General features: G+C 35.7%; 2 protein-coding genes across 2 annotated transcripts; one reads left to right on the top strand and one right to left on the bottom strand.

The window, feature by feature from the left end:
* Nucleotides 1-2,198: 2,198 nt before the first annotated feature.
* Nucleotides 2,199-4,315, top strand: LOC132056012 (cytochrome P450 71A4-like). The gene is made up of 2 exons (XM_059448056.1): nucleotides 2,199-3,253; nucleotides 3,579-4,315. Exons 1-2 carry the CDS (start codon nucleotides 2,348-2,350, stop codon nucleotides 4,185-4,187), a joined length of 1,515 nt encoding a protein of 504 aa, XP_059304039.1. The 5' UTR covers nucleotides 2,199-2,347; the 3' UTR covers nucleotides 4,188-4,315.
* A 106-nt stretch (nucleotides 4,316-4,421) lies between these two features.
* Nucleotides 4,422-5,183, bottom strand: LOC132058200 (cytochrome P450 736A117-like). The gene has a single exon (XM_059450749.1). It carries the CDS (start codon nucleotides 4,855-4,857, stop codon nucleotides 4,546-4,548), a length of 312 nt encoding a protein of 103 aa, XP_059306732.1. The 5' UTR covers nucleotides 4,858-5,183; the 3' UTR covers nucleotides 4,422-4,545.
* Between the last annotated feature and the right edge of the window lie 8,366 nt (nucleotides 5,184-13,549).

Here is a 13,549-nt window from a genome sequence, read left to right as displayed (position 1 = left end):
CCCAAATAATTCGAGCAACCCGAAAAATCCGAGCAACTCGAAAAAAATTGAGATTAAAAAACTCGATTTTTGTTGGTTTGGTTTGGTTTATGTTGAAATTTTCAAGAGAAAATAAAAGGAATAGACAAAAGGAAAAGTATTTTTCTTTCTTCTTAAAAGAAAAAAATATACCTTCTTTCTGCAAAAAAGAAAAAGTACTTTTCTTTCTGAAAGAGTACATTTCTTTATGAAACAATGCTTCCCTAAAGGTTGCATCCTTTCAGGTTGAAGGATTAAAACATCCCTATAAATAGATGAAATCCTGGAAATATTTTTATCATAAGAAATACTCAAAAAACCAGAATTCTTCCTTAAAAAAAACTGCATAAGTTTAGTGACTGCAACATTATTCTTGTGTGTTAAATGGCTTGATTTCATTATTTCTTGGCTTTGCTTCATTCTATCCCGGGAGAGTATTTGTGAGGGACAAATAATTCTCTTTGGAAAGTGCTCCAAATAAGGTATACGGCTTGAAGCATATCCAGATTTCTCACCACCAACACACAATTTTCTAACAGTTTATAGATTTAAAAACCTGATATAATTAGTTTGGTTTGGTATTTAAAAAATCCGAATCAACCCTGTTCATGTACACCCCTAATAGCACCTAATAAATTGATCTACATTAGCATTTTACCATAAAAGAAGGAAATTCCATAACTAAAATAAATAGTAGCATATCACTAATGGTTGCGACGATTATTAACAATTGATAATACTTTTGGCTGGCTGCACCTCACTTAAATTCGTTAATTTATCCCTCTCAGGTTACTTATCAAGTCTGACTGGTTACTTATCAAGTCTAACAATTAGTCACAATATTTTTAATCTCCCGGTCAAAGATAAGGTATTAGATACATTGCATAATGTCTAACAATTAGTCGCAATATTTTTAATCTACCGGTCAAAGATAAGGTATTAGATATATTGCATAATGTATGCGATTAAAATTTACCATTCCAACTTATCATAAAATAGCTAGTTTTATAAGTTCCCAGAAAATGGTAGAAGTGAAAGTAAGAAATTGCTGAAGCTAAATTTTGTGGGAGTTGGCTCCCCTCCAGCATAAATTGCCTCCAATTGGTCCAGTGTAGCTCTAGATTTGCCACATCTGTCCAATTTAAAATCTAAAGGTTCAATTTATCTCACTTAATAAACTAATTTAACCATAGTTAAAGCTTTATCAGCCGTCCTTTCATCCGAGATTCGCACTCATCAAATATTTACCCCAACAATTTTGGATATTGGTTCCTCTGAATTAAGAAAATATTTGCCTCTCATGAATATTAATTCCGTAACAAAACAAAGAGATGTAAACCAAAATAATATCAGAATTTGGAAACAGAACAACCAAATTTATAAGAAAGAGTTCATAATTTGTAAAACCTTCCTCTCTTTTTTTCCTTTCCCCCCATCTTTTTCTTGGTACATTGTGATATTAGAATAGGTGGGGATGATAAACACAATTTAGATGGCTACTGCATGTATTGTGTGAAGATTCTAGTAAAGATTTTAATGAAGGAAATTATCCAAGCACTGTTACAGCTTGTTTTTCTGGACAGTAAAAGCTACAGTCATACTCCTTCCGAACGAAATTACTTGTCATGTTTTATTTTTTAAAAGTGAATTTGACTAATTCTCGACAATTGGATATTAATTTGATATTTTAAAATTAAAAGTAGATATTGCAATTCTTCTTATATTGATATGATAAAAAAAATACAGCTTATGTAGTTTATGTAATTTAACTCTCGAAAGATAAAATAGCACAACTAATTTGGAACGGAGGGAGTAATTTTTCTATCGAGCATTAAAAAAACAAAAAGCTAATTTTCTACTTCGTCTAATTAATCATCAATTAATTCTTAATTTATGAGCGCGGAAATCCAAAAGAAAGGAAGGTTGTGGAAACTTTAACTATGGTTAAATTAGTTTATTAAGTGAGGTAAATCTGAACCTTTAGATTTTAAATTGGACAGGTGTAGCAAATCTAGAGCTACACTGGACCAACTAGAGCAATCTATACTGGAGGGGAGCCAACCCGAATTTTGTGTGTGCGAGCATATTCAGAAAAGCTGCACCCCACAAACTAAAGGATGTAGTGCGATCGACCCCAATTCTATGCATTACATGACAAGACCATAAGACAATCGCACTTTAACCACATAATTTGTGTGGTACGACAAACCTAAACAAGATACTTAAATTATCTTTGTTTTAAGGTGGGTACATACGTAATTGATATTTGTCTCCAAATAGCTTGTACCCAATTCTTGAATTCTTCTTCAATACTCAATGCTAAACAACAATGGAGCTTCCCTGGTATTCTTTTCTTGTTCCTCTGTTTGTCTTCATTTTCCTCCTCCATCAATGGTTCTTTAGTACTTCAAACACCCAAAAAAGATTATTACCACCATCTCCAAGAAAGCTTCCAATCATAGGAAATTTGCACCAACTGGGGCAGCATCCTCACCGTACTCTCCATAAACTGTCTGAAAAATATGGTCCTGTCATGCTACTTCACTTGGGCAGTAAGCCAGTGCTCGTTGCTTCTTCGGTTGAAGCTGCTCGTGATATCATGAAAACTCACGATCACGTCTGGTCAAACAGACCTAAATCTAGCATCGCTGATGGACTCCTTTATGGCTCCAAGGACGTGGCCTTTAGTCCCTATGGTGAATACTGGAGACAAATTAGAGGCGTCATGGTGCTTCACCTTCTCAACAACAAAAGAGTCCAATCTTTTCATGGTGTGAGAGAAAAAGAAACATCAAACATGATTGAAAAACTTAGGCAAGGGTGTGATTCTTCGAATTCAGTGATAAACTTGAGAGATCTCTTAAGTTGTATGACTAATAACATAATCAGCAGAGTGGCCATAGGGAGGACATACAATGAAGGGGAAAGTGGATTAGCTGTCAAGGCTCTCCTAGAAGAACTTCTAGAACTTTTAGGTATTTTTAACATTGGGGATTATATTCCATGGCTTAAATGGGTCAATAAAATAAATGGTCTGGACACCAGAGTGAAGAAAGTAGCTAAAGATTTGGATGCATTTCTGGAGACCATGATTGAAGAACGTGTGATTAGGAACAAGAAAGAAGAATATAGAGCGGGTGAAGCTAAAGACTTTGTGGACGTTTTGCTGGAAATTCAGAACGGAAAAGAAACTGGATTTCCTCTTCAAAGGGATTCATTGAAGGCTATTCTACTGGTAAGCATCTTTCGTATATTGTCGCAATTTAGGTGATACACTTTGACTGAGTATTAAATGAAAATAAAGAAAGACTTTCAAATCTTGCATAGTCTAAGACAAGCCATAAATATTTGTGTGATTATAAGTCATCTCATTAAGCATAAATTGAAAAGTTTAAAGTTTAATTATTTCTATCCTGAGGCTTATTGTACCTATTAGCTAGAAAATCGTGGCTTGTTTCCTGAAAAAGAAAGTGCACCAACTTCTTTTATGCTTTATCTACTTTGGGGAAGCTCGCATAAGTAAAATCTCAATTTGTTCTTTGTATGTTTTTAATGCGTAGGACTCGTTTATTGCTGGTATTGATACAACGACTACATCTTTAGAGTGGGTAATGACAGAGCTTTTGAGGCATCCAAGAGCCATGGAAAAATTACATAATGAAGTGCGACAATTAGCACAAGGGAAAGCGGAGATAATAGAAGATGACTTAGCAAATATGCATTATCTGAAAGCAGTGATCAAAGAGGCTCTCAGGCTTCATCCACCTGTTCCCCTACTAGTTCCTCGAGAATCAATGGAAGACGTAAAATTACTAGGCTATCACATACCTGCTAAAACTCAAGTCTTTATTAATGTTTGGGCAATCGGAAGAGACCCATTATCATGGGATGATCCAGAGGAGTATCGGCCTGAGAGATTCTTAAATAGTGATATTGATTTCAAAGGACTAAACTTTGAGTTAATTCCGTTCGGGGCTGGTAGGAGGGGCTGCCCAGGAAGTGTTTTTGGTATTGTGGTGAATGAGCTAGCATTAGCAAACCTTGTATACAAGTTCAATTTTGCATTACCAGAAGGGATAAAAGAGGAGGATTTGGATATGACGGAATGCACTGGCATCACTATTCGTAGAAAATTACCTTTACTAGCAGTGGCAATTCCATGCTCTTGATAGGTTTTCTTTCCTCCCTATTTAATTATACAGATCACTGTTTTGTAACTCTTTTATGTTCTAGATGCAAGATTTCATATATTAACACGTTCCATAGATATCATTGATATGCCAAAAACTTCAAGCTATTCTACGTGTCAATATACTCATTGGGTTCACATTCGTGTTTACACGTATCCACCCCCCCCCCCCCGCCCCCCCCCCCCCCCGCCCAAAAAAGCCCAAACACCCCACACTATTTTTTTTCTTTTCTGAAGTATAGTCTTCTCATACCAAGAGGTGTATCATACAGCTGGGGTATCAAAACAAGTGCCGGACACCGAATAAGAGATCAAAAAAAAAAAAAAAAAAAAAAAAACTAGAAGGTGTTTGGAATTGCAACATCAAACAGAGGAACTTTCCTGTGAATGGTTAAACCAGTGCATTCTGTCATATCCAAATCAGCCTCCTTTGCTCCACTTGGCAATTCCCAATCAAAATCCCTCACAATGTTTGCTAGTTCGAGCTCATTATCAGCCATGGGAAATGAAATTCCAGGACATCCCCTTCTTCCTGAACCAAAAGGTATCAATCCAAAATCACGCCCTTTAAAATCAATAGAAGAATCCAAGAATCTCTTACTCCTCTGCGTCATCCTAAATTGCAGGGTTCCTTCCACTTTCCCAACCATCAGTTATAACCATTGTACAACAGCAACGTCGTATTTCGGACATAGACACTAGTCCGACTCTATTTCGTATTTCAGGCTTCTTTCGCTTGGATTGCTGAAATGTTTTTGAATGCTTGAGTTTTCAGTATGGATTTCTTTGTAGATGTATACGCTCTTGTTAGAGTCCAAGTAGAAGAGAGATATCAAGTAGAAGTCAACCCAAACTCTCTCTTATCCGATTAATATCTCATTGACTCCTTGTTCAATTCTAACTCCTATTTGCTATATCCGAAAACTCAATGATAATATAAGATAAGATAATTATTCATATTAATCACATGGTAATTTAGCAACAGAAAAATATATTCAGTCAGTCAATAATTTATTGCTAAATTATTTTTCTTATCCTAATTATGTCTCGAAAATTTATGAATAAAACATAGCGCTTCAGGACAAGCATATTTTATTTATCATCATCAAAAGCATACGCAACAATAACCTAAAGGGATAAACAAAAGGATGTGGACATGAGTGAATGCGCTGGCCTCACTATTCATAGGAAATCACCTTTGCTGGCAGTGGCTACTCCATTCGTTAGTTAGTTTTTTTTTTAACTTCTTAAATTTTCCCATATACTATGGGGTTTGTATTTCATCAAAAGATTATATAGAGGGAGCCGGGGAGGATGTGGCCTTGCCCCTCAAATACAACAAAAAAGGATTTAACTTTGAGCTTATTCCATTTGGTTCAGGCCGAAGGGGATGCCCAGGGTCCCAATTCGCCCTCACTGTTAACGAGTTTGCATTGCATGATAAACCAAACACGAAGGATCTGGACATCATGGAATCGACTGGCTTGGCTGTGCATAAGAAATATCCTTTGGCAGTTCTTGTGACTCATCGTTCTTGATGATAACAAGCCTTTTTTGTTCAATTTCTCTTGTTATCAATTTACAAGTTTCCAACATTAAAAGCTGTCATTGGATTTGGATTAGTTTCTTTAACCTTTACAGATAAACAAATTTATGATAACAAGTTATACAAATTTATACCTATTGTAGGCTTTAATGAGAAAAATGTCTCGATGCTGTAAAAACAGAGGTTTTTTTTTTTTTTTTTTTTAATTTGCCTGCCGACATATGCAATCGTAAGACTCGTGTAAAGCATGTGCTGTATGTTACGTTAACTGTGATATCCTTTCTCTCGGATATCATATCACCAGTTCTTGGATATTATTTTCAGTTCTTCATTGAGTATCCTTAACATTTAAGCTGTATCCTTGATGTTATACTCGTCTTCGCGGCTATCTCAACTCTTGTGACTAAAATCTTCGTATTTGCCTCTTCTCCCTTCTTTTCGCAATTGTGTATGGTTCATTGACAACAAGTTCTTCAAGGCTACATCTTTTAACTCATTTTTATCTTGATCCTTTTCCTTGGTAAGCTCCACGGGAAGCTCCTCCTACTCGTTCTCGTTTCCTGAAAACTCCACGAAAACTTTACAGGGATCAAGTATAGAGAATTCATCAAAGTTGACATCTCTACTAACTATAAATTTGAGTAAAGACAAACATCAAAGTTTGTACCCTTTTACTCCATCCACACCCTACGAATATGACCTTCTTAGCCCTTGGTTCGAGCTTTTCTTCATTAACATAATAATAAGCTAGACACCTAAATACTCGTAAGTATGAATAGTTAGAGGGTCACCTAACCATACCTCATTCGGAGTCTTAAAGTCAGTCTCTGATGCTAGAGATCGATTGACAATATGAGCAGAAGTGTGAACTGCTTCATCCCAAAATACTTTGGATATTTTGGCTTGTAGGAGCATACAACGAGCCTTTTCAAGAAGTGTTCTGTTTATCCTCTCGGCAACTCCATTCTACTGTGGGGTGTATCTGACAGTCCTATGTCTTGAGATTCCATGAACCTTGCAGAAATCATCAAACTCTTCACTGCAAAACTCCAAGCCATTGTCTGTGCGAAGATATTTGATTTTCGCTCCATTTGATTCTCAACCAAAATCTTCCACTCTTTATATACTTCAAATACATCACTTTTTGCCTTCAAAAAACGTACCCAAAACTTTCGTGAGAAATCATCAATAAAAGTAAGAAGATACCTCTTTCCGCCTTTCGATGGAAGTTTAGAGGGATCCCATAAATCTGAATGGATGTAGTATAGCACCCCTCATGTCTTGTGTTTGCCGGTGCTGAAGTTGACCTTCTTCTACTTCCCTAGAATGCAGTGTTCACAAAATTCAAATGTCCTGATCTTCTAACCTTTCAAAAGGTTACGGTTGCTCAACATCTTCATTCCACGTGCGCTCATATGACCTAATCTCATGTGTTATAATCTTGTCCTGTCATCATTAGATAACTGCACTGGAGGAGTGAAAGCCACTTGACTCTAAGGAGAGGAGAGAAAAGCCAGGATGGCTTGCGCTCATTCGCTTTCAGCCGAAGGCGTACCCTACGGAGAGCGGGGAAAACCCATGTGGGGCACCTGGGTGTGGGATGCTCGTTTAACCTCTATATTCATTAGATAACTGCACTGTAGATGCATTTGCAGAGCCAATAATGGTGCTTCGTGCCAATGTGTAAAAGTCATCCTCCAGCTTGCCTTTCAGCATGACTAAGAACCTTTAGTTACCTCATAGTTCCTCCTTCGCTCATGTACTTGTAGCCTTGTTCATCCAGAGTACCCAGGGAGATCAAATTCTTCTTCAGATCAGGAACATGACAGACTTGTGTAATAAACCTCACAGCTCCATCATGGTAGCGATCCTGAACTGAGCCAATGCCGACTATTGCACAAATTACATTACTGCCCATTACTACTGTCCCTTCACTTTCTCTCATAATTGCTAAACCAGTCTCTTCGGAAAGTCATATGCAGAGTACAAGCAGAGCCTAACACCCATTTGTTTCTATAACTTCCATTATCGCATGATGTTGCAAGTACATAATCATTATCAGAATCATGTACTAGTTCAACTATGGATGCACTCGCTTTTACCTTAGAATTTGATGTTGAGCAATCTCGTTCAAAGTGCCCCTTCTTGCTACAGCCCCAACAATCTGCATTCTTCTTATTCACACGAGACTTTGCTCCGTACTTTGATTTACTCCTTCCCTGTTGGCTAGTCTGACCTCTCACAAAGAGCCCACTTGCCTAATCATCTCTGTCTCCTTCAAAATGCCTCCTCATATCACTTGAATTAAGTGATTGCCGCACTTGTTCAAGGTTGATAGGCTCCTTGCTATACATCATTGAATTCTCAATATCACGATATCCTGAAGTCAATGAAAATAGCAAAGCACGTTCAAGTGTCTCCTCGTTACAACATGATAGTACTGGTTCGACATTCAACCCTATATCAAGAAAAAAAGCAACACAACTTCAAGAATTGCATTACAGATACATGTTGATATCTAGTGGCAAGAAACACAGAATTGAAGAATTCTGCGCATTTAGCACACTCGGTCTGTTTAACACTTAAAATCCACTATAAGGAAGTTTCTAAGAAGAGAAGTGTGCAAAGTTCATTCAATAGGAAGGACACTTACCACATTATAGTCGCTTCCGTTGCCATTATTCTGTAATAGGACAGCTTGGTGCACTAAGCTCCCGCTATGTGTGGGTCCGGGAAAGGGCCGGACCACAAAGGTCTATTGAAAATTAAACAATGGCCTATGATTCTGTAATATTGAAAATTAAACAATGGCCTATCTGCATCATAAATATTCACCATAAAGATGTTCAGAAGCTTTCTCCTATCAAGGCATAGATGTCCTATGGCAGGTTCGGAAATTGCATTTAATAGCTTTCCTCATACCTACAAAAAATGGCGCATTCAAAAATTATGTTCTAAATCAATGTGATCATTCAGTTGTTCATTACAGGCAGCTAGAACAACTTACTGCAACAATTAAACAGCCACAGGTAGTATCTTTGCCAGATTCAGAATAACCATCAGTATGAATCATGAGTTGAGCTCAATAATAGACCTTTCCCTGGATAACCTAGTGCTTTATCATGACATAGATACCTATCAAATATGTGAATGGCTATTTTTCTAATCAAATAATTGGCCTCAAACCTGTCTCTGAACCACCCGCAGGTCGCAAAACATGAAATATTAGCATTAAGTTCAAAATCACTAAACGGAAGTGTTAATCTCCTAACAACAGTTCATTTCAGCTGATTATAAAGTGAAAATGGTTATTCAGTACAGGGTACCTCTTAAAGAAATTAGACATCAAGACATGACGAGGAAATTTCTTCTATTCTTATCTTCTTTGGCAACAACAAAAGCATACAATAGAACCAATATAAAGGGGATTTTCCAACAAAGACTATCTTTGGCCGCCTATGGAAATCTCAAGCTGTAACCATGTAGCTTGATTAGGGTAAACTGACAATAATGTTTATTTCACATGCTGAGTTGCATATACAATTAGTAAAGCATCTTTCTTGCGAATGAATTTGTATTTAGATTTTGTACATTGCAGTCATTGAGGAAGTTGACTTGTTAGCCAACAAATAGTTTCTTCTATCCATCATCATAAGTGATTTGGGAGGGTCATTCAACCTTGCAAGCAGTGAAGGACCAAAAATTACTTAGAGAACTAAATTCTTATGAACTGGTGCTAAACCATGAAAGTATTTAGGGTCCTCTCCTACACCACATCTTCTTCGCTGAAAACATGATTTAGTTGCTTCATATTTCATACACTACATAGAAGAAAAAATAAGAAACTAATTTTTGGTTAGAGTGACACATATAGCAAAAATGTCTTGTTTCTATAATAGTTAGACAAAGAATTGTTGTCAGGATGCTGACGAACATACGAAAATATTACCCACCACCAAGCCACAAATGAAAAGTGCAACCTGAAGGTAGAGAACAGCCGCTTCCGCTTCCTAGTATAAAAAATCATAGTAGTATCCATACACAACCTCAAACTAATACTAATATGTGCATGGTGACACACAGGCTTTTAAGAAACACAAAACCCAATTACCTGAGTGAATTTCAGGAAATGCATGATCATGTAGTTTCTTTTTGACATCTTGACAAATTGCTTCCAATTCAGCCAAAAGCTTGAGGTTCCCAGATCCCTTTTCCACGGCTTTCAACCCTGTAATAACCAAAACCAGAAAATTGAATCTGTCTTACGAAACAAGAAAACTGTATGGGCTAACCTTGAATGGAACATAAATATCTCATTACAATAAAAAGGATGCTACATTCAATTTGTTAGAGGAATTCTATGTATGAAATGGTCTTTCTACTAAGTTGGCTGATTGAATCACTATTGTAAGGAGATAAATTGAATTACTACCATTTAAAAAGTTTGAGGGGGTGCGGTTCCTCTTGTTCTTATAGCTCTTACCATAAGCTTAACAAATTAGTTGGTCGACTTTGAGTTATTGCTGGCTTAGGTACTCAGGCATAAAAGAAAGCAATCGAAGAACATAAGATTGAGACTTCTTCAAGAAAAGATAGTAACAAGAACAAGCCTGTAACATCTTGCCTTCCTTCTCAAGTCATTGTAAAGGGCCTCTACAATGTTTTAAGCCTTTTGAGGAGCTGATAATGCACAATTTTGTCTACACTAACATGAGAAGCAGAATAATCCTAATTAAGGGTCACGTAATAGAACAATTAATTCCATTTGGTCATAAAGTGGTATCTTTAAAAAGGATGAAACTAAAGATATTATGTAGCTATCACGCACCAAGGGTGCAAACTTTCCTAAAATTCTTTTATGATTGATAAGTTGGTATTTTACCAACTTATTTCTTCTTTGAGCTTAGACTTTTGCAATGTTTGATTGAGAAAATAGTGCATTTAATGTTGTTTACTCCTATTTTATAGGTTTATGTGATTTAAAAGTGATCGGAAAAGAAACCAAGTGAAAACAAGTCAAAAGAGGCCAAATTGAAGAAAATGAGAAAAATGGCTAAAATTGCAAAAACGGCCAGATTTGCAATTCCGAAAATCAATGGCTGTTTTGGACATATTTTTGATTGGAAAATTGTGCAACTATAAAAGGAAGACTTGAAGGAAAATATCATTATCTTTGGCCCTTTTTACACAAGTTTGGGAGCTAGGATTTTACACCACACTTTGAAGTTGAAGATTTGAAGATTTGGTTGAGCACTTTCTTAAACCTTTACTTTATTTCTTTAATTTCTTGCTTTGTAATGAATATCTAAGTGTGTAGTATTTATTTTCTTCACTTGAATCTTGTTTACGGAAATATTCTATGCTTAAAATCTTGAATGAAACTCTTGTTTTGCTTATGTATTGAACGATTTTTATTTCTATTGAAGTGGGTCTTTGTTGTTTTAATTAATCTTGTTCTTTAATGTTTATTAAGGGATTAGCTAACCCTAAGACCCGCCCATTTACTTCGATTTGAGCTCGAGAGAGGAAGATTGAGGTTGGGAAAGATTAATTAACAAGAATTTGAAGCTTTAAAACCCATCTAATAACTTGAGCTAGAGATAGAAAAGTTACTTCGGATTATATTGATTGTGTTTAATATCACACTCTAAGGCTTGAGAAATCTTAGAGTGAAATTCATTGATTTGGTCGAGAGACTTTTGATGAGATTTTAGAGATCATTATCTAACTAGCATAAACTCACTCTTAGAGAGACTTTTGATGAGATTTTAGAGATCATTATCTAACTAGCATAAACTCACTCTTAGTTGTAAAATCGTGAAATACATTGGATCGTTACTTGAGCGTAATTTCCTTTGTATCCATAGTTATGGCCATTGATCATGTTACCCGCTTTCTAGTTAGTTTTATTTTTGTTAGTTGTTAAACCAAAAAATCAAATATTGAAAAAGTGTTTGGCTTAACTTAGTTGGTGATAATTCTTTACTTGTTTAAATCGTCTATTATATTGTTTCCTGTGGGATCGACCCCGACTCATAGCTGGGTAAATTATATATTGCATACGACCGTGTACACTTTCTCTTTGAGAAGTTGATTTGGACGTTACCAATGATCATCACCAAGGGAAGGCAAAAACTACCTCAATATGATGACTAACTCAAGGCTCACTTTCACCACCTTGGAATTCACCTTCTTACTCCCACCCTCAAAGTTAAAAATATGATGACTAACTCAAGGCTTACTTTCATCACCTTGGAATTCACCTTCTTACTCCCACCCTCAAAGTTAATCCATATCATGGCTCAATTAATTTGATTCAACTTGCTAACATATAACGATCATTATTCACGTTATTCCAAAAGAATTAGGGAAAAGGATAGTTGTTACATTTCCTTTGTAGGGATCAAAGTGTTGTAACTAATTCTTTCACTTGAAGCAATTGTGTTTAAAAATGATGAGAAATCGATTTCATCAATTAGTGCTTCAATTCCAGATAAGAAAGCAATACCTGTCTGTAGAACTAATGAGATAACAACAACTCTCACGAATCAATTCCCTAGTTCAGTCAATTCCAAAAAGATTACCAACTAAATCATGAACTTTAAACAATCAAATAGTCCAGTCGTTGATATAGTATCACATGCCACACCATCCACCTTCTAGAGATTCATTGGTAGCACGAATTCAGAGAATCACAAACGTTATAACAATGCAAGTATTATATATATTTTACCAGATTTCAGCCTAGAGGAAATTGACCCTGGTTCATATGAATATATAGGATAGTTAAAGCTAATAATATACAGAAAAGATACTCAACCTTAACTGTGTTGAAAGATACTAACAAAATTCTTACACTGGTGTTAGAATCCATTTTTGTCTGTGCTTTTTGCACTGTTCCCCAATGTTTGATTCTTTATGCACCTCAATTTTAGTTGCACGGAAAATTCTCGAACTGTAGCAAAATTCTCATAGAAAGCTGCATCTTTATCCAATCATGAAAGAAAAGAAGAGAAACTAAAATGGTTCAACAAATCATAAAAGTGCCCAGATAAATATTACATAGAAATTGAAAGCAATAAGGAATCTTTGTTTAGGATTTCGGATCAGTGAGAAAATTACCTATTATAGTCATATGCCAAGTACCCTTCCCACCTTGAGCAACTTCCAACTTCCAAATATGTGCCTGCATTCAAAATTGTGCAGCCATATTCCAACTAAATGAATTAAACATATTTGGTATTGTATCGTATTAAAATATTAAAATCCATTGCGTTTATAATCTACTCAATAACAATACTGGTGAAGTAGAGGATGCAGTCCTTTTTAATTGGTGTAGCAATTTCCTTCAAATATGGATTTTGCAATGAAACTCAAAATAAAAAATAGAAAACATAGAATTGTGCTCACTGTGAAGTTCATTCCAATATGCGAACAACACTGTGAAATACTACACAGAATTAGAGCAAACATCTTAGCTTCAACTGTTTAATCTCAAGAAATAGCTAACTCATACAGCGCAAATAACAACTTGATGGAAAAAAGAGAAGATCTTACTCCAAGTTTTTGTTTTAAAACAGGATCAAAACACATACATGGTTCAAAAAAACAAAGGAAAATGCGGTTAGCTGATTTACTTTAACTCAAAAGATCCCAAAAACGAAAAAGCTATTTTAGAAATAAGAAAATTAGCATATAGGAGTGGTATATCCAATCAAGAATAAATAATTAACAAAAATATAGCACAGTCTAAAAATAAAATGATAACAACAAACAGAATTGAAAGCTAATCCACT

The sequence above is a fragment of the Lycium ferocissimum genome, chromosome 5, assembly GCF_029784015.1.
Source record: "Lycium ferocissimum isolate CSIRO_LF1 chromosome 5, AGI_CSIRO_Lferr_CH_V1, whole genome shotgun sequence".
Taxonomy (NCBI): domain Eukaryota; kingdom Viridiplantae; phylum Streptophyta; class Magnoliopsida; order Solanales; family Solanaceae; genus Lycium; species Lycium ferocissimum.
Note: the sequence above shows the minus strand (reverse complement) of the source record. Positions and strands in the feature narration are given on the sequence as shown.

Bases quoted from the DNA above. Each gene is read 5' to 3' on its own strand.
- LOC132056012 (XM_059448056.1), top strand. From the start codon at position 2,348: ATGGAGCTTCCCTGGTATTCTTTTCTTGTTCCTCTGTTTGTCTTCATT. The intron at 3,254-3,578 runs GTAAGCATCTTT...TTTAATGCGTAG, and splicing joins CATTGAAGGCTATTCTACTG to GACTCGTTTATTGCTGGTAT.
- LOC132058200 (XM_059450749.1), bottom strand. From the start codon at position 4,857: ATGGTTGGGAAAGTGGAAGGAACCCTGCAATTTAGGATGACGCAGAGG.